The following is a 23,951-nucleotide window of genomic DNA, read 5'->3' as shown; positions in this document are numbered from 1 at the left end:
ATTGGTGAGTTTTTCCCATTAAAACATGCAATAAATAAATAAATAATATTTATAAATTAAAATGAAAATAAATAAATAAATAAGTGAAGATCTATGTGAAACCACCAAACACCTCTTGGATTACCTAAAATAGAAACGTTAAGATAGAAAGAAATGATCCTATTGTTTGTCATTACCAATAAACATACTCACCAAGAAATGGCCATGTATCCCGACTTTGATAAACATTGGCCAACATAGCATCTAGTTCTTTTTCAAATTCATCAGGTGAACTTAACTCAACTGGTTGTAAAAAAAATATAAGAAGCAAACACTGAAACATTGCACGCCAATTTAACAGTTCTGGACGAAAGACAGACCATCAACAGGAAAGGGAATCATGTAAGGACACCTCAGCACATTTTAACATTTTTGTGTCTAACATACAGGCAAAGGTTTACAACACTATGTCTACAGATAGTGAGTGAGACAACTCCTAATGAAAAACAGAAAAGGATCTTCTATATATGCACTTTCCTAGATCTGTACTCAAGATGGTACATACCACAGCGATTGATATACCAGTTACGGGGCACTAGTTGGAAGGGCATAGCTATAAAATTAACTCTAATCCCTGCCACATTTAAGAAAAACCAATGAGTAATGACAATTAAAAGATCCTCTCAGAATATACATGTAGGTAAGAAAAAGCATGTCAATTTCAAAGGTGGGAAATAAAAAGGGGTTTTGGAATACACAACATACAAAGGCCTATACATCAAGCAATATTTATTAGTTAAGATAGTTAGTGGTGTTGGGGGTCAGTCTGGAAAGACCTATGCAGGAAGGGGTAAACTCCAAAAGCACAACTTCATGTGATGAATTAATAGCGGGAACAAAAGAACACATGATTAAGTTTATTAACCTGTACCCAGTTTAGTATAAATTCTGTTTAGCCATTTATTGAAAACCATAATAATATACATGTCCTTCTCATTATTTTGTACCAAAATGATTATTTAATTCTACAAGATTAGGCCACAGCACATATAATATATATAAAAAAGAAGCCACAGTGACCTAATTATGGCACAAACAACCAGCCTCTCAGAATACATTACCAATGACCCTGCAACAAAGTGTATGTCAACCGCACCGTGTTGTCATCAGTGATTCAGGAACTGTTGGTCACTGTGACATAAGTTACGATCCTGCCCAAGACAACATACATTGTATGTGACAAAATGTAGAAATCACCACATGCACTCTTCTAACTTACCACCAGCAAATGACGGGTCCACTTGTTCATCAAGAGCATCCAGAACACTGGCTAGTTCACGGGCAAGCCCATTTACTGACAGGTTGGTGTGGAAGTTGGGTTTTTCCGTCGTCTGGTTTTCCATCGATTCCAGGCCACTACACAACTGGTGGCTCAAATCGGAAGAGTCCACTTTCAGCCACTGCTCATTCTCGTAGCTGCCAATTCCGGAATCCATCTTGGAGTTGCTTTTTGTGGAATCTGTGCTTTTTGTTGTATTATTTGCTAAGGAAACTACACCTGTACCATTTTCTTTAGAGTATGTGTCTGCATTACTCACTGAAAGAAATGTTTTGCTAACACCCACAACTTCTACACTGGTGGCTTCACCGTGTTTCTTTTCACCAATCACCGAAAGTACATCAGTATTCATTTCCGTAGTACCATTATTCTTCATGTCCTCCTTAGAATCATGGTTACTAACACTATCAACACCCACTACACACAGACTATTAGCTTCATCCTCTGATGTGGTACATAAGATGGAAGAAATGTCTGATAAAGATGACATTTCTCCAGTGTCATTTCCATGTGCTATACCTGTTTCTACACCTGTGTGTAACAGTTTCAAGGGATCTGTGCCATCTCCAAATTGCACAGTAGTTGTACTATTGGCTTCAAGGGGAACCGGATCTGAAACATTATTTGAAAGCTGATTTACATCTTCAGCATTATCATTATATTCCTTCAAACTATCTGAAAGTAATTCTGTCTTGCACTCTGAATCATCACGACTAGTATGACTACAAGCCGCTGTGAGCAAATCTACATTATCACGTTTAGTGTCACTGTCTGCAGTCTGCCCCTTCCTTTGACCACCAGCACCACTGTCATCAGCAGTCACTATCTGATCAATGTATTCATTGATGGTCTCGTCAGCCATCTTCTGACACAGCGCGCTGGCACTGACTCCTGCTGAATTCACGCTGTCCAGGGGCGACGAAACGACACCCTGCGACACAGAGGCCTCAGAGACCTTACTGACGGAAAAGATTTTCTTAGCTGTGAGCTGTGGAACGTACTGAGGACTGAGCAGCAGCTCTGTCGGCGGGGTGGTTACTAAAGGTTTCGACACGTGGGGAGCGTTCAGGTGTAGACTCAGACTCTGGTCGGCACTCGAGCTGGTTGGAATGTCTTCGTGTGAAAACTGGTGGAAGTCGTGTGGTGACTCCAACGTCTGCTGTGGAGTGGCATCGTGAGAGAACAACAGTTTGGGCCTCTGTATCTTCTCCGCAGAAGGAATGTAGGTCACCGCTTCCTCGTCCAGTTCGTCTGCAGCTGGTGATTCCGTTTGTTCCACTGACATGCTGGGAGGCTCCGGTTTGGATTCTTGTACAGCCTTGTTTTCTGCCTCTAGCTGAAGAGCATGCCTCTGGTTGCGGTCCATGTATGTAATGATTTCGTGGTGAAGTCGTCTTTGCTGCACTGCATAGTCTTTCATTGCCTGCAACAGTAGAAAAATGTTAAATCAAAAATAATAAACAGTTAAGTTTTTTTTTAGCTGTCTAACATATTGAGATGCACATCAATATGTGCAGCTATACTGAACAAAAAAAAGAAACTTCCGATTTGTACATATATTATTTGTTGTGTTAAAGAATTCATTGTGTAATGAAATTATATAGGTAGTATTAGCCTTGAGCTGTATTATCAGGATTCATGAATTTTATCGATTATTTTTGCACTGTTAATCGTCGACAACGTGAAATTCAATTTGCACGTGCATGCATGGTTCGACATGTCCTGTGTAGTATTTGGTCAATTTGTTTTACTTGTCTTACTGACATTGTTGTCAAGTGAACGAAAACTCTTCAAAAAAAAAAAAAAAATTAAAGTTTTTTTTACATTGTAGCATTTTTAGTATGCCAAGAATACCCAATAATTTACGCGAACGGGCGATTGGCATGCTTGATGCTGGCATGTCGACAGAAGACGTTGCAAGGCATGTTATGAGTTCTAGTCGAGCGATACGAAATCTTCACGTAAGATTTCGAACGACCGGAAGCACCAACGACTTGCCACGTCGTGGACGTCCGCGTGTTACGACGCATGGTCAAGACTGCTATATCACGAACACGCATTTGCGCAATCAATTCCGAACTGCCACTACTACTGCTGCTAACACACCTGGGCTTCATAATAACCAAATCAGTGGGCAAACTGTTCGTAATCGTCTGCGAGAGAACGGTTTACATGCACGACGTCCTTACGTCTGATGCGTTTTAACGTTGGAATACCGTTCTTTTTTCGGATGAATCCAGATTTTCTTTACAATGTGGTGATGGCAGGGTGCACGTCTACCGTAGGAGAAATGAACGCTATGCTGACTGTTGTGTTCTTGAACGAGATCGTTTTGGGGGTGGGGGTTCTGTCATGGTCTGGGCAGCCATTGCCCATGGTTATCGTTCACCACTAGTCGTCATTGATGGCAATTTAAATGCTCAACGTTACCGCGATGACATTCTCGCTCATCACGTCATTCCTCTGTTCCATAACAACGCCAACATCTCAATTTTTCAGCATGATAATGCCACCTCTCATACAGCTAGAGACACTGTAAATTTTCTTAGGACAAATAACATTGATTTCATAGTCTGGACAGACGATTGAGGCGTCGTCCCAACCCACCCGCTAACGTCAACGAACTTCGTCAAGCGCTCATTGAGGAATGGAACACTATTCCACAGGCAGAAATCAACACTTTAGTCAATTCTATGCGCCTGCGATGCACTGTAATGGTCAATTCAAGAGGTGGTCATACCCGTTATTAAGTGTTTTTGTTTTTTTGTAACCCCTACCACACTTGGGCAAAATTTCTCCCAGTTTCTGTTAACCTATGGCCATGATTTTTGCACTAAACGATGCATCATGGAACACTCTTTAAACGCATATATAACAATTATTCCCCCAGTTTGTTTTCATCATGTTATGTTCAAGCAAAGTTAGCGGAAGTTTCTTATTTTGTTCAGTATATATACTCTATAAATGTTTCACAGATCAATGAAAATATTTATTTTGATTTTAAAACTTTTAAACATGCATTAAAATGAGCATCTAAAGGTGTAATAACTTTTATTTGTATTAAGATGTACTGTTTGTGAGAAAACAAACAAATGCAAAAACTAATATTGATTCAGAACTAAATGCACAATTGATGCTATCGCTGCCATTGTCGTTACTAGAATAGTAACACTGAGGTCTCACCTTTCAACTTTGTCAGTGAAACAAAACTGTGGATAGGTTAATTGCTCCCATAACTGAGATTATGAAGATCTATTCAAGATATTACTGTATTTTCCATGTATATGGAGCATTGATTTATAATCCTTTTGTGGTACAATTAAAAACAAAAGTTTACATGTTAAGGTGAGTTAAAAATCACTCTCCTTGAACTAAGTGTCAGTTGAGTGATGGGTAGCCAGAGTGACAGCTTCCCTTGAACTGCATACAAAGCAGAGTCCTGTCATCGACCGTAGATGTTCACAGCTTTGTACATCAGTTATGATCATCTAGAAAATGCAATTGTCCCCCACTCACCTCAAAATAAAAAATAGCTTCTCATCAAATTTAGACCATTCACAAGATCTTCCTAAACCAAAACTATATCAATGGAATCAGGGGTGGGAATTGGTGAACTGTAAAAAAGAGGAAATCTAGAGGGGTACCCAGAAATTCTTGAAATCCTAGGTTAAAATCTGTGCCATCTGACACATTTTGGAGGAAAGGACAATTAAAATGCGAGGAAACGCAATGTTCCATAAAGAAAAACAGCTGATCTGAGGAGAATTCCCACTCCTGATGGAATTCCTGCATCCAAGGAAGATCCTCATCCCAGTATATGAAGCATGAAATGTTTTCCAATCATCCGAAAAACTCACCGACTCCTTCTTTGTATCTCGGTCTAGGTCCATCCTTGTGACAGTCTCATTCACTCTCATTGCTAGTGACAATGCCATTAGACCAGCTGTCTTTATTTCATTTTCACGCAAATCCAGTCGCAAGAGTCGTGGACTGTCAGCGATAAATTCAGCAAGTGCAACAGCTCCTGGTTGGTCAAAAATTAATATCAAAGATGACTAAGTTTTAACAACCTTGTCGTAAGTAAATAATCAGTTACATAAAAATAACAAGTCATGAACTACGTGTTTTCAGGCCACTTGGGCAGGTTTTTCTCAACTTAAAGTCAATATTCCAGACATAAATTTTGGATGCTACTAACAACAAACATTCTGAGAGTACTACAGTAACTTTTTAATTACCCTACAAGGCCCTAACATTTTTCCTATCCGCTAAGTTCAAGGGTCATGAGTTTATAAAAAACGGGTAAACTGCCATGAAAGTTAAACTTGATCTGTAACAGTACATGATATTGCTCTATGTATAAAATTTCATTTCAGTATCTTCAGACATTGTCAAAAAAACATCCGGAAAACTATATGTGGGACAGACAGACAAATAGAAAGACATATAGACAGATGGTTGACCCATAGTGGACTAAAAAGGAAAAAAAAGGACATATTTCTTAGAGTCATATATCAAAAATATACATAATGACCTCTATTAAAATTTACGTTAATTGAACATTTCAACTATAGCTGTACATGTATGTTGCTAAATAAATGAATCCTTCCAAAACATACCTTCACAGGTTATTTTAATCCCTTGAAGTCCAAGACGAAGCACAGATTTATTTTTTAACAGGCCATCTTTAATTCTGTGAATTCCTTCATTGGTAATGTTGTTGTGACCCAGGTTTAAGGTCACTAAAGTCTCTGTAGATGACTGCAAAAAACACCAAAGCATTACATTACATCTAGTTATTAATTGTTATAGTAATAACATCTAATTATTTAATAAAATACACACATACACAAAGGCACAAAAAAAAAATTAAAGGAAATATTTGTACTGTGGTGTGGTATGTATTACAACTTATTTATTTCTGAGTCAATTATTTTCTAAATTGAACACAAAAATAGTGTGAGTTTTTTCTTTCTGTTTTTTTAATTTTTATTTCCAGAACACTTTTATTTTTCATCTTACATCAAATCAAACTGAAATTATTTATAAAAAACAATGTTCATGGACTATAGACTATACTACATGTAATTTATTAAAAAAATAAATATTAAATAAATCTAAGATGATGTTTAAATGTTGGTGAAATCAAATAAACGGTCTTTACAAATTTTTTGTCTTTTGTTGTACTGAGAACGTAAAATGACAAAATACCAGTGCTCTGCCAAGTGGTGCCATGGACTGGTAGGTAATTCCGTTGTTCCACAGAACGAGAGTCTTCAGTCCAATAGACAGGTTCTGTTCATACAATCCATCACTGAGATGACTCGTCCCCACATCCTGTAACAGTATTCTCATATAGTAATATTCTCATTTAGCATTCTTATGTAGTAATACCCACTCAGAAAACAATGCTGGTAAAGAATCCTGACAAAATTAGCTAAACACATAAATATATTTGATTTCTCTATGGTTCTATTCAGGAAAGAATGACATGCAGGGAACATTTTGTTTTCAAAATCTTGATTAGCGATATTTCTAGTCAACTGAAAATAGATTAGCAACTATTTAATATTATAAAATTGTGTAGCAATCTCTGAAACTTGCATAGCCAATCACAACGCAATACTGAACAAAATGTTCCATGACATGCTTTCATGGACAGAAGTATTTATTATCACAAGCATCCAACATTTTGAAATGGAATCAAATTACGATAAATCCTTATGATGTTGTAGCCAAGTTCAGCTGTTTAAAAAAGTAAATAATATTAACTTTTAAAATATTATTTGCCGTACAAAAAACCCAAAATAAAGTAACGACATAAACTGATAATTTGGCTAGTGACAGAGGACATCTATAATTTAAAATATAAATCTATGATGATTCGCTTAAAACACAAATAATGATGTATTATTCCATGCTAAAACCATTTGCAAAGCATCTAAAACAGCAGCACATAATATGATGTGTCATTGTTTGCATCCAGATTACAGCACTTTTTATCTGTTCTTGTCTGTCCTATACGTACAATGGCAACTTTAGCCTCTGATAGACATATTTCTAGTGAAACCTTGGCCAGTGGTCATTAAAATGCTCACAACCCAGATCACTGTCATACTGGCCCTAGTGATGTATTGATTAGCAGGCCTTCTAAATTCTGGTATCCCCACTCCCATGGCTAGTCATATTCAATGTTGGGCTAGTAAATAGCTACTATTGCCATGCCAGACGGCTAGTGAAAAAAGGTCAAATATTGTAGTTAAGTCTATTTTGTAAATATGAATATCCTGACCCAACCCCAATGCTAGTGTTTTTAACCTCTATCTCCCTCTCTAGGTCACATATCTGATTATAACTATTATTTAGTAAAATTGTATTAACTTAAAGTAAAGGAAGGCTAACGAGTTTTTAATCATGGTTAGTAAATTTTTAAATCAGTGATCCCATGGCTAATGGATTTAACAAAAATTCTAGAAGCTCTGAGTTAGGTCTCTGGACTTAGAGCTGTGTCCATAGTGTAATACCGCCTCCCACGTACAGAAGACATCACTTCAATCTTAATTGGATATAAGCACGAAAAAATAAATAAAAATGAAACGAATCACAATAGCCAGGTAAAACCAAGTCTGACCTGGAGATGGTTGTTTCGCACATCCAGCAGCTGCAGGTGATGGTTGAACTTCAAGAGTGTCCCCAGCTGAATGCCATCACTAGGCATCAACTTGTTGTCAGCCAGAAACAGCTCCTCCAGAATTTCATTCATCTTTAAAGCCGCAACTGTTACAGTAATAAAAATAAAATAACATCATTTTGAGGAATTATTAAGGGTTAATAGATAGGTAAATGTAGGAAATAATGGATTTATGACGTTACTTTATTTTGGGGTTTTTGTATGACAAATAATATTTTGAAAGTTATTATTTACTTTTTTAAACAGCTGAACTTGGCTACAACAGAATTCTCTTAATAAGGATTTTATCGTACTTTAATTCCATTAGTTAGAAACACCTGAATATAAACTACCATCGTATCTTTTGCAATTGAGAAGTGTCTGGTGCAGCAACAAAACGTCTGCATTACCACTCTGAATTGAGCCTAGCATATAATTATACATTATGTACATGAAGATTTCAAATTACTATGGAGGATACCTTAATATAACTTCCACCTTTAGATATCCTTCTCCAAAACATATATTTATTTAAATTCTACATCAAAGCCAATTGTTTAAAAAGAAAAAGAGAAACAAAAGTGCTTTGGCTGGTGTTTATCAATATGTTTTAACACTTGCAATGGCTCAGCAATATATTACCCATTATCATAAGAGACCGCCCGGACAGGTATGTATTCTCAAGATGTAGCACGGTCAGAGTACTTCCCAACTTTAGTGCACGCCCAACAATTGGAACGGATCTTTCATTTAAATCACAGTTTCTCATGTCAAGATATGTTAGATGTGGTGTCTGAAAAAGAGAAGAAAAAAAAGGAAAATATAAGAGTTTAGCACAGATTCATGTCTTATAGTTCTTCACAAAATAAATGTTTTGTTACAGTTGGGTTTTTATAACCAAGTGGGAAAAAAACCTGAACTAAATTAAACATTTCGAGAAATAATATATTTTTTTAAATTATATGAATTAATTTAATGATTGAAATAATTTCTGAAAAGTCACTGACCATTATGATAACAGGCCAAAAATATCCATCCATTTTCTTTTAAGATATCTGTGTCAATAATTATTACAATTATGTTTAACAACTAATAGCTGCTTGTAGAAATTAGCATTAAAAGACTACATGTATTTCTCTTTCATTCTGAAGGAACATTCACAGATGTTCTGGAGATGTGGCTTCTATGTTCATTTAAGCGTGATAATTTAACATATTCAGGAATAGTTCTTACCCTTCGGATTAGTCTAGCACAGGCCTGCCAACCTCTCACTCCAATGTTCTTGTTAAATGATATGTTTAGCTGACACGCTGAGTCATAATATTCTATCATATCAAACAGAGCAACAGCACACTGCAAAATAAAACTTTCCATCTGTAACAGTGTATATGTACAACACATATGTAAAAGGAAGAGAATGTGGATCTTTTTCTCCTTTCATGAACACTTAACATGACCATAACCTAATGGCCCCCCCCCCCCCCCCCCCACCATTACTGTAGTAGACTGGTCTAAATATTCAACAGCAAAGGAATGGCTTAAATATTTTCCAATTAGGCTGGGGAAAAAAAATACATGTTTCCTATTACATGCTGGAAAAATATAGGGTAGGTAGGTAGGAAAAACATTTTATTTTGGAAAATAATTTTATTTATGGATATTAAATAAAGGTGTTGACTACCGGAATCCAAAATAACCTCTGCATGTATAGAAATGCATTATGCAAACCAACAATATCATTCATCACAGTGTTTTACCTAGAAGTGAAGTAAGGCATGGTAAAGTGACATTTTGGGGGCATATTTTATGTGCAGTTTTAAATATAAGGGCTGTTTTTTTTCCATTATACAATTTTCAAAAGGACAAAAACCTTATGGCCATTTTATTTTCTATATCTATTTCATAACTTAATTAAAAAATGGAAATATGTAGTACTATCCACATAGGTGTGTTTAAAGGCTTTTTTCTACATGGGCGACTTATAAATTTATAAAAGGCAAGGCATTTTGATTTTGAGGGCAACATGGTGCTAACCTATCTGTGGGAGAGTACATACAAAAGACCCCTTGTGTTTAATAATAGGCAGAAGGTTTACTCTCATACTAACACTTAACTTCTGTACTGGTCCAGGACAGACTTGGTTGAACCTTAATTGGATAGAAACCAGTAAATAAGTTATAACAATTTCTTTTAATGAAAACTGAAAAGAAGGGTTCTATATTTATCTGTCCAACAATAACATTTAAAAAAATGTTATGAATATTATCTTTCCTAGTGTATCTAAGAAATGGTAGACGTACCAATTTTATAATTTGCAATGCTAGTTTTATTCTGTATGCATCCAGTATTAAAGTACACACTTGGTTTGAAGCAATCAATTGGTCCAATGAATAGAAATGCAGTACAAATGCTCAGGAGCTCAAACGAATGTTGAAAAGTAAAGTTTGTTTTATTTAACGACGCCACTAGAGCACACTGATTTTTATCTTTAATATCATCGGCTATTGGACCTGTGACAGATCCAGCTTTTCTGATGAGGGGGGGGTCCAAGACAAAAAGGGCACCATAACATTATGAAAAGGCACTATTGAAAAATTACACATGGTTGACATGGACCATAATATAATAGTGCTACAACAGGGACGCTGGCAGACGTATTCTACAGTGTTCTATACATTGACAGAATAACTAAATTTGTAAAAAACCAAAAAATCCTAAATAAAAGGGGCACCTTCTCTAATTTGAGGGGGGATCCAGACACCTTGGACCCCCCCCCCCCCCCCCCCTAGATCTGCCCCAGTGGACGTCAAACACATGGTCATTCTGACACTGATTTTAGCGGAAACCCGCAAAGTTCCCAGTGACCACTTACAAAAAATAACGAAACGCATCGAGATCTTACTGACATATTTAATCATTTGATTTGGCAGTAAACTCCATCAGTATCGGTAAACATTCCCTCCCCTAATTTATCAGAAGGTCACTAAATTTCTACAAGGCCAGTTTGTCGCTGGAGTAAATCATTAAATATAGTTATTATTATTATTATTATTATTATTAATCGGAACACCTCACTACGCTAGATGTAGAGTAAATCGGAAAAGATCGTATATATTCATGAAAACTATTTTCCGACTCTTCGCCCGATATCTCACGAAAGTTACCGAACTTCAATTTGACAGGAAGTAAATCCATCAATTAATTGTTAGAAGAAAACATTTCGTGGCTAACGGGTCGCCAATAAAACTAAATTTGCGACAGAAAAAGCACCGATATACGTCCACAAATCGGAAAACACAGTAGGGTTATCCCCTCAATGACACAAAATTAGTGCTTGTGATAGTTTTGGAATGTTTTCGTGGAAATCGTTGTTATATTAAAAAAAAAAAAAATTGGATATACAAAAAAAGTTTTAGGGTCGGCAGGTTCAAATTAGGGTCGGTCGGGTAACCAAAAACAAACAATATTTTATAATACACCTTAGGGTGAGAAAAGTGACTGTCGTCGACCTTATTTAAAATTAGTTTATCCATGTACATATTACTAATATTTTACAAACAAAATGCAGATCAAATTGAAGATTCACTAACTGCCAATATTTATAAAGATTTAAAGGAAACATATTGTTACTTAAATCTTATAACCAGAACAAATGACATTCATTTGTACCTCATCATCCAGATGACTTCCTTCAAGGTCAATGGTTTGAAACTGAACACATTTGAGAATCTCTTCAAGACATTCACATTGCTTGTGATCGAGTTTTTCACCTACATTCAAATAAAAGCAAAGTATATAAACAGGTAGGAAATAAAATACAAATATCAAACAAGGCACCAGAAATGGTGCAAATCCCCTTGCAATTGAATCATGTTATTTCTATTACATGCGTGTCAAGTTTCATGAAAATTGGATGAGAAATGAAATAGCTGGAGTGGTGACTTCATATTTCTATTTCTAGTAATAGTGACCTTGATCTTTAATGACATTATCTACTGATGGGAAATGTGAACTTGCTCAAATTTCATGAAGATTGCATGAGAAATGAAGCTAGAGTGGTGAGGTAGTACATATATTTCTATTTTTGGTTTGAAGCATGACCTTGTAATCCATGCAATTAAGAAAATGTCCCCGGCAAAAAACATGCCATTGGAAAAAACATGCCATTGGAAAAAACATGCCATTGGAAAAAACAACCTGAATAGTCCAAGGCAAAAAAGTGCCGTGGAGAACTAAAAATTCCACAGCAATCTTCACAGCAATGCAGATTGCTGTGGGCAACTGCAGGGGTTGCTTTATAATTCAATACAGAGAACAGAATAAAATAGGTATTTAACTACACTCCAGAATGAAAAATACGTCGGCTATTGGATGTCAAACTATAGTAAATTATAAAATAATGTGTTCAACACAGAGATGTGAAACACGAACTTGTTCAAGATATCATTATTATATTCTATATATGGAGTTTCATGAAAATGCTTGAAAACCAAAATAGATAAGTTCAGCTCTTTTCTTTACTTCAAGTTAATAAAATAACTGTTTATATTATTTGTTAATGTTGAATCAGTAAATGTTATTAATTGTTTGCATTAGTGTATTGAAAGAATGTGAGAATTCCTTCATTTGGCTCCCGACGGGAAAAGTCAGACCATAAAATAGGGAGTCCCCTTATTCCACACATTAATTTCCTAAAGAAAGAATTAGATTGTTATTTCATAGATTTTCTATTGATCATATAGTAATACACCTGGAATTATAAAAATCGAAAAATTAATCTTTAATATATGATGGAAGTATGAACTACAGAACCACTTTACATACGTCTACGATATTCATACATGTGTGGTTCACACTTGCATGAACATGAGAGACAGATCCAGAAAATCCATTTAGGGGTCCCCAATGACATGAGGCGGAATGCCATGGGAACTTTGGGGGAGGTTTGGAGAAGGATCATAAAATTTTTTTTTTTAAATAATATATAATAAAATTATAACTCACAAAATTTAGGGGGGCCCAGGCCCCTGCCCCCCCCCCCCCCCAGATCCTCCTCTGAACATGAAGAATGATCACATTCAATTTCTAATTAATAAGTATTAAGAACAAATTTAAAATGGTTGAATAATTGTTACTTAATGAAGCTTAGATTGTCCACTTACCTTTTAAATTAAGACCTTCTATCCTTTTTCCATTGTTAACCATGTCCTGAAACAGATAAAAGAAAACATGAAATATCTGATACACATAACTTGGACTCCCGAGTAATTCAGGACTAACCATGGATCAAAAATACCTGTAGCCAAAACATTAGCAAAATGGGAATTTTATTGACCATAATGAACACATTTTTGTCATTAAATCATCAGGATGGGGTTTTTTCCCCCTCTGGCAATGTACATATTTCGGGAATATATTTATGACTACCAGCATTTGCCAGACGCGGATCCAGGGGAGGGACCAGTGAGTTGATCTTGACAACGGGAATATATACTTCAAATCCATCTAAAGCTATCTTCAAATATGAAAATTTCCTATCGAGGGGAGGCACTTCAAAGGCTCAAGACTGGACCCCCCCCCTTGCTAAAATTCCTGGATCCGCCCCTGATTTGCTTTTTTTTTTTTTTAATAATATCAGCGAATTGAACACACGGTTGAGTCTCTCTTTTTTTTTATATATGACTACAATTTTTACGGTCCAAGTAAAGAAATTCACGGGGTCGATGCAGGGTCCAAACGGCCCCTAGGGGAAACATTGTGTTTTAGCCAAAATTGTGTTGCAATATACTGTATACATGTACCGGTATATATGAATATAAAAATACATCTTTTTCAGCTAATTATTTACAAACTGGAATAAATGTCAAAACCAAATTTTCCCTAATAAAAATTGTATGTCTGCACAAGGCAGAGTCTAAAGGAATTAGGCAATATTGTGATTGCTTCCATGATCCACTATCTTCAGACAGAGTTGGCAGCTGCTGCCCACTTTCTAAAGCCTATGTCATTAAATCAACAAAGATGTATACAAACATATGGGGTGGATGGACCTTTTTCCCCCAAAAAAAATTAAGAGCTGATACTGATAGTTTTCTCAAATAGAGCTTTTTATCTCATTATATTGATTTGATTTGAATTGATTTTTTTTTTTTACAGTAACCCACCAATCTTTCTTTTGTTTCCAAAAACTGTCGTCTGATATTTTGTCCTCAGTTACAGATACAATTGATTGTAACTGACGATTTTTACTTTCTGTCATTTACATGTATGTCATTCTGTTTATTCAGCAGTTCTTATAACATACTGTAAACTTCATTTTTTTTGTTTTGGGGAGGGGGGGATATCACCGCTTATAAAATCAACGGAAGTGGTAGTGTTTGGCATTAAAATCATTCATCTTGGGTGCCAAATATTATATACACCGCCACTACAAAAACAAAACTACTTTTTATCAGTTGGCGATAATATTTTATCACAGCGATGAAGATGGGAATAACAAAAAATGTTTTCGACATTAGGGGATCACACAAATGTCTTTTTTGTTTTTTGTGTATCTTGAAATCTTTATTAAAATAATAATATTAAAACTTTGATCGGTCCAGCAAAACTGGAACTACCAGTGAATATCAGACCAATAACATCTTCGGTTTAATTAAAAGACGAGTCTGCTTATATTTCGTATAAACTTTTTGTAATCAAAATAAGGAGTAAGTCTTTCCACAAAGTCTATCAACACACAACAACATGGTAACCACCAAGCTCCCCCCACCCCTACCCCACCTTTTTTTTTTTTTTTTTTTTTTTTTTTTTTTAAAGGGTGTGGTGCTGCGCGGCCGCCCTCCTTTAATTTTCGTCCAGCGAGAACACTGCCCCCCAACAATTTTATAATTTGCACCATGTTATTACTGGTTTTGATTTCAGCATCATGTTAACTCAATGCTGGCTGTTGATTTCAGCTTGTAAAATACCTCTAGAGGTTAAGACTGCTGACCTCATATGTTATAATAACTATTTTTGATAAAACAATTATGATGTAATTGAATTTACATATTATATTTAAATTCCAGCTAACTTTTGTGATGTCACCTCAGTCTTACAAATATATTATTTTTATCTAACAAATGTCATGATTATTGTAAACTAATTTTACTCAGTGTATAAATATTGCATGTTCGTTTCTGCAATCATGACCTGCATACGATGCAGCATGCTCTCAACCATAAGTGTGAAATTAACAAAGAGAAAGGAAATAAAGGAAACTGCAGTTAAGTAACCATTGATGCGAACAACTACTTTTTTCTAAAAATTTATATCTATATTTACTTGTGTGTAATCGTACTGTTTAATGTGCACAACCATGTCTCTTGACTTGCAGTTTCAGCTGACTATGAAGCGTGACCTATATTCACACTGACAGCTGGGATACTTGTCTTTTGGCTCTGAACTAGCATAAGAGTTTAATGTGTATTGAAATGGATAGAAAATGGCTATGCCAAATTTTAGGCACTTGCAAAATTCATTAGACACCGTTTTGTACAAATTAGCCAATGGCTACTTTGGCTATCGACAGTAACTATTACTTTAATTTTAATATAACAATGACACAATAATTATCTACTTAATAATATCACATTTTTAAAGAAAACATAAGTAGTTTGCTTAAATTTTAGTAACGTAAATACATGTAGTTATATTTCATATAGAAATATTATGTTTTGAACAGCGCAGAATTCAGAATTTTTCCTAATGAACGTGAAACATGGCAAAACAATACGAATGTTCACTTCGCCAAATTTTATCGAACTTCTGTCATTTTTCCTGGGAAAGGAGAAGTCACTTTTCCTAATTATTTAATTCTAGATTAGGGCCATTCCATGGTAATGATTTAAGCCAGGACGTGACATTCTGACTCTTATGATCTCCTTCACTAAAAATCCTTTTTAAATGGAAAAGCATTTATCATTTATAGACTCATTACATATAGTAGTATAAGCATGTCAGGTCTAATTTAGTTTTTATGAAAAAAAAAGACTTATAAAGTGAAAAGTAAAATGTGTCAGGACGTGACGAAAATGGACATCACATTTTTAACACTGCAGTAAATTCCAAAACTCTGCTCTCCTGATAGAATGTTTGCTTATTGAAATACACTGTTCAACACAATATCCAGTCTATTTCTAAATGCCGTATAGCAATTTACTAAAAAAAAAAAAATTATGATGTAACATTTACTTTTAAACATTTCAGTACGAGCCAGCACGTGACAAGCCAGGACATGACATTTTGTCCAGTTCACTTATACAACTAATAAATGATATGTATATCAAATACTACTAATGAAACACTGTTAATTTATGAAATCAATGATATTTACTTGTTTTAAGTGTTTTTATCATCAAAATAAGTGCATAAAATCCTAATTAATTGAATTGTCGTGCAAAAAAAAGAAGAGGTTCTCATACAATATTCATATAATATATTTTTATAACCAGTGATCATATTGTCAACATTGTTTATCCTGATGTTGCTAAGTCTGGTGATTTTTGTCTTACCTTTACATTACAATACATGTATAAACTAAAAAGATGAAGTATAGGTATATCTTTTTTGTTGGCTGTGGCATTAACTTTTGCATAAATTAGCTCACATTCATTGTACAAATGTAGCTACATTTCACATAAATTACATGTCCTGCATCAGTAAAGCTTCATTTATAGTTCTATCTATGAATGTTTACCTCAGTGCACGTCAAAATTTAGTTTTTCAACTTTATTATTTTAAAATTTTAATTTAATTTTTTGAAATTTAATTTATATTTTAATGTTTTAAAAACATTTTTAACATACATTGAGATAGATTCTACAAATACACTATCAATGACACTGAATAAGATTATGGAAGGCCAGACATTTAATTCTGTAGAATTCTTGTTTTGAATTTACAATATATTTTACAATTAATATATTATTATATTTTGCTTTTTGTTGGTATTTTTATGATCATCTGATTTAATTGGAATTCAAAATATGAATACCCAGTCAGTACAGAAATTATAGTTTTTGGACAGTTTCTTCTTTCTGTTCATCATTATCTGATAGGCCAAACTATCAACAATGTATATTAATATAACTGTTGATGGATGACAATAGCAAAAATCTCAACGACACAAATGATTTGAATTCCCCCAACCCAAGTTTTATCTTCAACATGTATCTTTATCAATTACATCCTTCACTGGAGAAATGTTGGTTTATATATTCCAATTCATGTTTGGATACCTGTATTTGCCAAGGAATAACTTTTAGTTAATATTTTAGCAGCACATTGTATTTGAACAATTCTTTGATACAATATTTATTGTATTTGTACACCAGTTTGGATTCACAAAATGGAACATTTGGTATAAATACAATATTCTTTAAATTGGTGGATTATCAATTAGTCATTGTTTGGTCAAAACATAGAATTAATTGATAATAGTATTTTTGTATCTACATAAATCCATGTTTCCGATTCTCGATGGTGAGAGCAAAAATATTGAAAATAAAAGTAATTTCTTTAAGGTACATGTGCATTATCTAGTAATTTTTGCCAATTTATCTATATAGAGAAATTAATACATTTTTTAATCTTTACTCAATTTAACATGCCATCTTGAATGTCTCGTCCTGGCTCAAAGTTTGAGTTTGTTATTTTAATCATTTAATACAACCAGTCATCATTATACCTTTTATTTGTACTTGGAACACTAAGAAGAAGGAAAATTAAAAATGATTTTTATTTCAAAAAAATAGTTTTTAAATAAAACTAACTTTTATATGTCAAATCAGCCAGGACGTGACATTATATATTTTGAAAAATAATTTAATATACTAATTATGATATGAAAGAAGGCAAAGTAGTATTTTCATCTGCAGTATATTTTAGATATGATGTCCTGATACCTAATTTTTAAATTTGACATAACAGTCATGAAATATTACCAAAAAACAAATGTCACGTCCTGGCGTACAAAAATTATTTTTTCAAATAAAACTGTCGTTAAAACCCATAAAACATAAGTAAATTGGCAATAAAAGTATATTTGTATGTGCTTAAGGGTGTTATCTTTAAGCTATACTAAAAACTTAGTTTAACAGATCATTTTGAAATTTCCACACCCATGGACCAAATACCACGGAATGGCCCATTACAGGGTTCAATCTTAATAGTAGCCCGATAATGCCTGGCGAGTGAAAATAATGACAGGCAAGACAAACCCCTGTCCCAGGTTGCCCGCATGGCAACAAAAATATTTATTGACAGTCACAGTGGAATAACTGAATGTTCATATTTAAATTCATCATAGTGATGTACAGTTAACAGTGGAATCAGTTCAGTTTTGGTTGTAGAAGAAAAAACTAAAACCGTAACCGCATGGAGATAGAAAAAAACATACTTTTGGTTTTCCAAATTAGCCATTCTTATCCAAGCTCATCCAAAATGGAAAAAAAAAAACCTAGGCGAGTCAATACCAAAATCCACTTCTGGCAATAACCTACCATTTTGTGATGTTGATCTGCGAATTCTGTACATGTTTTGAACATTGCCATTTTAACGTGACGAAAATGAGGTAGAATTCGGTAAACTAGGCCTGCACAGTTTGCGTAAACGACCGTTTCGTTCGCGTGAGGGTCACGCAAAACCCTCCTTGCATAACCCATTTTCCGTCCGTGCAAATTTTTTATCCTATAGTACACGTCACGACAATCGGAACATCAAAAGACCATGGTTTTGAATTGAATAATTCGACACAAAATCAGAATAACTGACTTTTAGTCTTTATACACAGTGCAGGGTTTCTGCCAGAGGGTAAAACGGGTATAGCGCACTACCCAGATTTCTTTTATAGATGTTTTTTTTAAAGTTAACCTTTTAACAAAATTAATTACTCTTATCATTAATGTATGATTTTCTTAACCCTAACCGTAACTCATTTTCTTTCTAGGGGAGGCTCCCATACATATTCATTGTTAAAATATTGCATTCAATTCCATAGCACCATACTCGAAAATTTCTTTCTGGCAGAAACACTGCAGTGTACATAATATACAAAGGTATTTAACTTCATTACTTTTCTTGTAATATGGTGTTGCTATGGTAACGGAATGGCAAATGAAAATTAGCAAAAATGATGAAAATGTTTTTTTGCTCATACAAAATTAATTAATTAAAAATTTTGCCCCAAAATTGGTACAAAAAAGTACCTTCCTATCTATTTCCAAAACCGTTTACATTTTTATCCTAAAGGCCTAATTACACTGGAGAGCAGTAACGGAGAGTGGCAACCAGAAAGCAATAAACATACAACGCAGAAAACCATGCAGTGTTTTATTTTATTTTATTTTTTTTATTGTTGTTTTTTACATAAATAATAGCAACTTGATAATTTTAGCGCATAAACTATCATGGTGAAGGCTAGAAAATGTAAAGATGGGAAGATGATACTTCTGCTATTGTTGGCGCGAAGATCTTGCAAAAAAGGAATGAACTAGGTGAATTCCATAAAATAGTACGTGAACTGAGTTCATGAAGATCGCTTCTTCGCCTGCTTCCGAATATCCCGTGGTTAGTTTGCACAGGTTTTAGAGCAACTTGGAGAAAACCAATAAGCGATACTCAAAGGCTTTAAGGTAACCTATATAGGCCTATATAATCATATTGATAAACAAAATAAGGCACATCGTTTCAGAAACATCAAGTCGACCAAGATATTACACGCCACCAACCACCATTAACATTAATAATAAATATATTTGTGGTATTCCTCTGATATATACTAGATTTTTCGAAGCACTATATACAACACTCGCCCCGATTGGCTGAAATCATAATTTTGCTGCGCGGCATTTTAGAAAAATAGCTTCGAGTTCTATCGGAAACGGTTTAACGCTGTACCACTGGGCCGTTCTGCGTTCAGTGTAATTGGATCCATTGAAAAAGCATTAGTTCTATAACGTGCCGTTTTCTGTTACCGCTCTCCAGTGTAATTAGGCCTTAACTCTTTAGAAGTAAAGTTATTGCTGAAAACGTAGGTGCCGATTGCCATGACGCGTACTATAGTAAAACAAACAGACCTTGACCTTGATAACTAAGAAGCTGTAATTTTGGGAGTACTTTTCATACTGGAAATGGATGCAGATCAACATTATTTGAATTGCTTAGGAAGACCACTGAGGTTTTTAGTTTTTTTAGTTTTTTGTTTTTAGAAGAAATGAAAAGTTGCTTTAATAGTTATAAATTACTTAAATTTTATTACGAAAAAATATTCAGAATTTTCCAGGAACCACATAATCGCGAAACATGACGAATAGCTACGAAATGTGTTTGTTTAATTTGGAGATCCTACTTTTTATGTTATCGTGCGAGTCGACAGGCAGCCAATAGAATAAGTTGTTACTTCTTTATTTCAGTCATAATCCTTATTATATACACGTGTACATGTATTATTACAAATATACAAAAATCAGAAATATAATTTCCTTATTTTCAAAAAAGGGTTATGCAAATATTTTTGGGTTACGCAGAATTTCAATTTGTACATCCCTGTAAACCCTGTTTGTCTGTAAACAAAATGCTATTTTGTGAACATAATATTGGCTATTTTCGTTAAATTCCAAGACAAATGATAGATTTACTGTTAATACTGTTAAAAAACGTTTCTTTGCATCAAAAAGATAATTAAGATAAATTTTTGTTAAAGTTAATCCAGATTACAACATGATGTCAGCTGATCTTATCGTATTGTGTAACATTACCCGAGGACTTCCAATATTGACCCATTTGAAACAACTCGGCCATTTGATTCTTGGTTACACTTCGGCCAATGTGTTCCGAGTGAGTTTGTTTTGAATGTTTTTTGTTTTTTTTCCCCCACTACTTGTTCGTTTTAGTTGCAAAATAAAACCATGCTGACAAATAGTTTATTCTATGTATGAAAAAAAATATTATCAAAACATTTGATGGAAAGAATCTCGGGCTAGTGATAATATCTGTAGGCTAATGTATTTTTATATTTACTAACCCGGCTGAACAGTATTTTTTTTATTTTTTTAATAGACCTACAAGCCTGGAACATAATGAATTTCATTGGCAGTCACAGTCGAATGACTAGATGTTAAAACACAATGTACCGTACATGTATATGAAAATAATCTTATATTGACATTCTGGGTAGAAAGAAGAATTGTAATCTGCATGGCTAACTATGTTTTAAGTGAATGGTATTACATTTTATTAACTGACACTAAAATATTGTTCTATGTCCAAAATAAATGTTTTCTCACAGTATATGTTATCTGGATATTGATAAATGTTTTTGCTTTACAATGAAAAAGTTTAAGTTGGGCAAGTGAAAAAACCCTTGGGCAAGTGAAAAAACCCAAGGGCAAATGAAAGTGCTGTTAACAATTCAAAATTAGGGCCCCCCCGAGTATAATATTATTTATTTTAAAAGAAATTATAGAACATTTCAGTGTCCATACATGTATGCATGTAGTTTAATTACAAGTGTGACTGTGATCAATTTAACTTCAATTTAATACTACTCATTTTCAGGCAATTTGATCTTTCAATACAGTAAGTTTAGCAACACTAACAAAATCAAAGTTAAGATGAGAGAAAAACATCAAATACAACTTTATAGTTAATGATAGCTGTATTGTACCTGGATTTGTGGCAAAAGCTTTGCCAAAGGCTTGGTGCCATGTTTCTCACAGCTTTTCCTGTATCTGTAAGCAATCTGGTCATTGTTCCATCCATCGACTATAACACAAAACATAGCATTAGTCTGGTTTGCAAACACAGTTCTTTAATAAACAACAATTTTGAACAATAAATAAATAAAATACAATATAAGGATTTTGTTTGTCAAAAATGTTTGAGCTCCGTTATATTTAACAATAATATATATATATAATATATATATATATATATATATATATATATATATATATATATTATCAGGAGATGACATTTCATTTCCAATAAAGGCTACTTCAATTTTATAAAAATTATTGAAAATCCTCCATTAAAAATAGCTTTTTGGCTAAAAAGAAAAAGGACCAGGAGTTAACTCTTGAATAGGGACAGAATCATATGATGTTCCCCATCTGCCAGTGTTTGACAAATGTTTGAGAACATATGTAACCCTCACAAAAGCTTTGGCTAGTGTCATATAGATAATGTTCACAAGTCCAGACCCAAAATTCACTAGTTGGTACCGAGGGCTATTGAATTGGTCAAACACTGCATCTTCTGAATATAATGTAGAATGATGTCACATACATGTAAAACTTATTCATCTTTGTTTTCGGATTATAAAGTTTGGAATGTTTAGCATACAGTACTGTCCGGTGTATTGGTGCACCTAAGCATTCAAAGACCATTTTCTATGTGAACACTGTGAAATACTTAATAAAATATGTCTCTCAGCAATGAAGCAGTGTATAATCTGAAGTAAACTACAAATTGTTTTATGTCTGTACTAAATAAACATTTTAAAATTGTGCATAAATGTAGACACCCCCTTGTATCCAAAACGATTTGCATGTCCGATGGTTCGGCGCAGTAGATGTGGATCGGTGACCCCGCTATTTATAGACCGCCCATGACCTCACTTTGTAGCCCATAAACCCTACAGTATTGTCCCAGGATTATTTTAGCACTTTTTTGTTTTGTCTTGTTGAAAATATTACTATGAAAATTAACGATCACACATGACCCATCTCATGATCATTTCGGAACCGTTTTCTTGAGTGGCACAGTACTGCAGATGCATACGTGTTCATTGTCATGTATGGCTAAGATCCCTACATGGATTTTTTTCTCGGGTAGATTGTGCACACACTTGGATCTTATTTCGCTTTTCTTTTCTTTTTTGTAACAATGTGACAATTGTGAACTGGAATGACTGTCAATTAAGGTGTAAAACTTTTGTTTTGTTTGCATTTGTCAGTTTTCCTTTTCAGTTTAAATAAAAATAACCAAACATTTTTTTATTCGTTTACTATAATTTTAAAAATGCAGGAAAGGTGTTTTTAAACTGGTTTTAACATTCTTAATATCAATAAGGCTGACCTACTTCACGTTTATATACACGAAAGCAGGTGAATGATTTATTTTGAAATTATGATATAATTATTGATAATTCTAAAAAAACTCAAATCATTGTACCCTTAACAATAAATGTGTGGATACTTGATTAAACATTGAACAAGGAATTGAACTTTAATTTGTTAAAAACAATGACAATAAGACAACTTCCTAACCATAGTAGATACTTAAGCAAAACCCCAGGCCCAAGTGCGCCGAATCACCAGACACACCGATACACCAGACACAGCTGTATAGATATTTTGTGCATGCAGCACTTATGTGAAAGCAAAGGTTAAAAAAAAACTCTTTTTACTCATTATTGAGAATAAAATGTATACTGTAAAAATACCCCCCAAAGAGGGGAAATTAAGGAATTATTTCCAATAATAATAATATATCACCATATTTCCAAGGATCTGGGGGATCAAGGTAACTAGTCACTAATGAGTCATAAAAGTAAACTCCTCGACTATCTTCTTTCCTCAGAGTTTTTGCACCATTGCTATAATCTGACAGTTCGCCGTTGAATATATATTGGGCGCCTTCTCCGGCCCCACCCCCTCCAGAATTTGTGTTTGCTACTTCCTGTTTATGGACGTCACTAGTTTCGGATTGGTTTACGTTCAGTTGTTCTTCGTTGGACGATTTGTCTTCAACTTTGCAGTCCGTTGATTGACAAGACGGTTCCGTCATTGTCATTTCTACATTTTTTATAACTGCCGACGCGTAAAACTATTTAAAGGGTATTCCTTAACAAAATATCAAGTTATCATCTGTTCACTCTTGTTTAGCAGCCATTTTTCACATTTGCGTCACACCACATCCGTT

The 23,951-nt window shown here is 34.3% G+C and overlaps 1 protein-coding gene across 3 annotated transcripts in view; it reads right to left on the bottom strand.

Annotated features, from left to right (window-relative positions):
- The window catches only part of LOC121370870 (protein phosphatase 1 regulatory subunit 37-like), a 32,548-nt gene extending 8,621 nt beyond the window's left edge, over positions 1-23,927 (bottom strand). For 2 of the 3 annotated variants that reach the window (XR_005957739.1, XM_041496381.1), the window contains exons 1-12: positions 23,525-23,927; positions 21,694-21,791; positions 13,151-13,196; positions 11,658-11,758; positions 9,222-9,341; positions 8,631-8,781; positions 7,950-8,095; positions 6,530-6,655; positions 5,938-6,079; positions 5,176-5,342; positions 1,259-2,741; positions 193-282 (exon numbers count right to left, since the gene is read on the bottom strand). Coding sequence is in view for 2 of the 3 variants with exons in the window: in XM_041496381.1 (XP_041352315.1) it covers positions 193-282; positions 1,259-2,741; positions 5,176-5,342; positions 5,938-6,079; positions 6,530-6,655; positions 7,950-8,095; positions 8,631-8,781; positions 9,222-9,341; positions 11,658-11,758; positions 13,151-13,196; positions 21,694-21,791; positions 23,525-23,822 (2,968 nt within the window). In the remaining variant the exon portion in view is untranslated. The remainder of the gene's footprint in view (positions 1-192; positions 283-1,258; positions 2,742-5,175; positions 5,343-5,937; positions 6,080-6,529; positions 6,656-7,949; positions 8,096-8,630; positions 8,782-9,221; positions 9,342-11,657; positions 11,759-13,150; positions 13,197-21,693; positions 21,792-23,524) is intronic. The other variant, XM_041496382.1, reaches the window with a different exon arrangement.
- Between the last annotated feature and the right edge of the window lie 24 nt (positions 23,928-23,951).

This window comes from Gigantopelta aegis, chromosome 4, assembly GCF_016097555.1.
Source record: "Gigantopelta aegis isolate Gae_Host chromosome 4, Gae_host_genome, whole genome shotgun sequence".
Classification (NCBI taxonomy): Eukaryota; Metazoa; Mollusca; class Gastropoda; order Neomphalida; family Peltospiridae; genus Gigantopelta; species Gigantopelta aegis.
The sequence above is the reverse complement of the archived record's forward strand: the minus strand, read 5'-3'. Positions and strand labels throughout refer to the sequence as shown.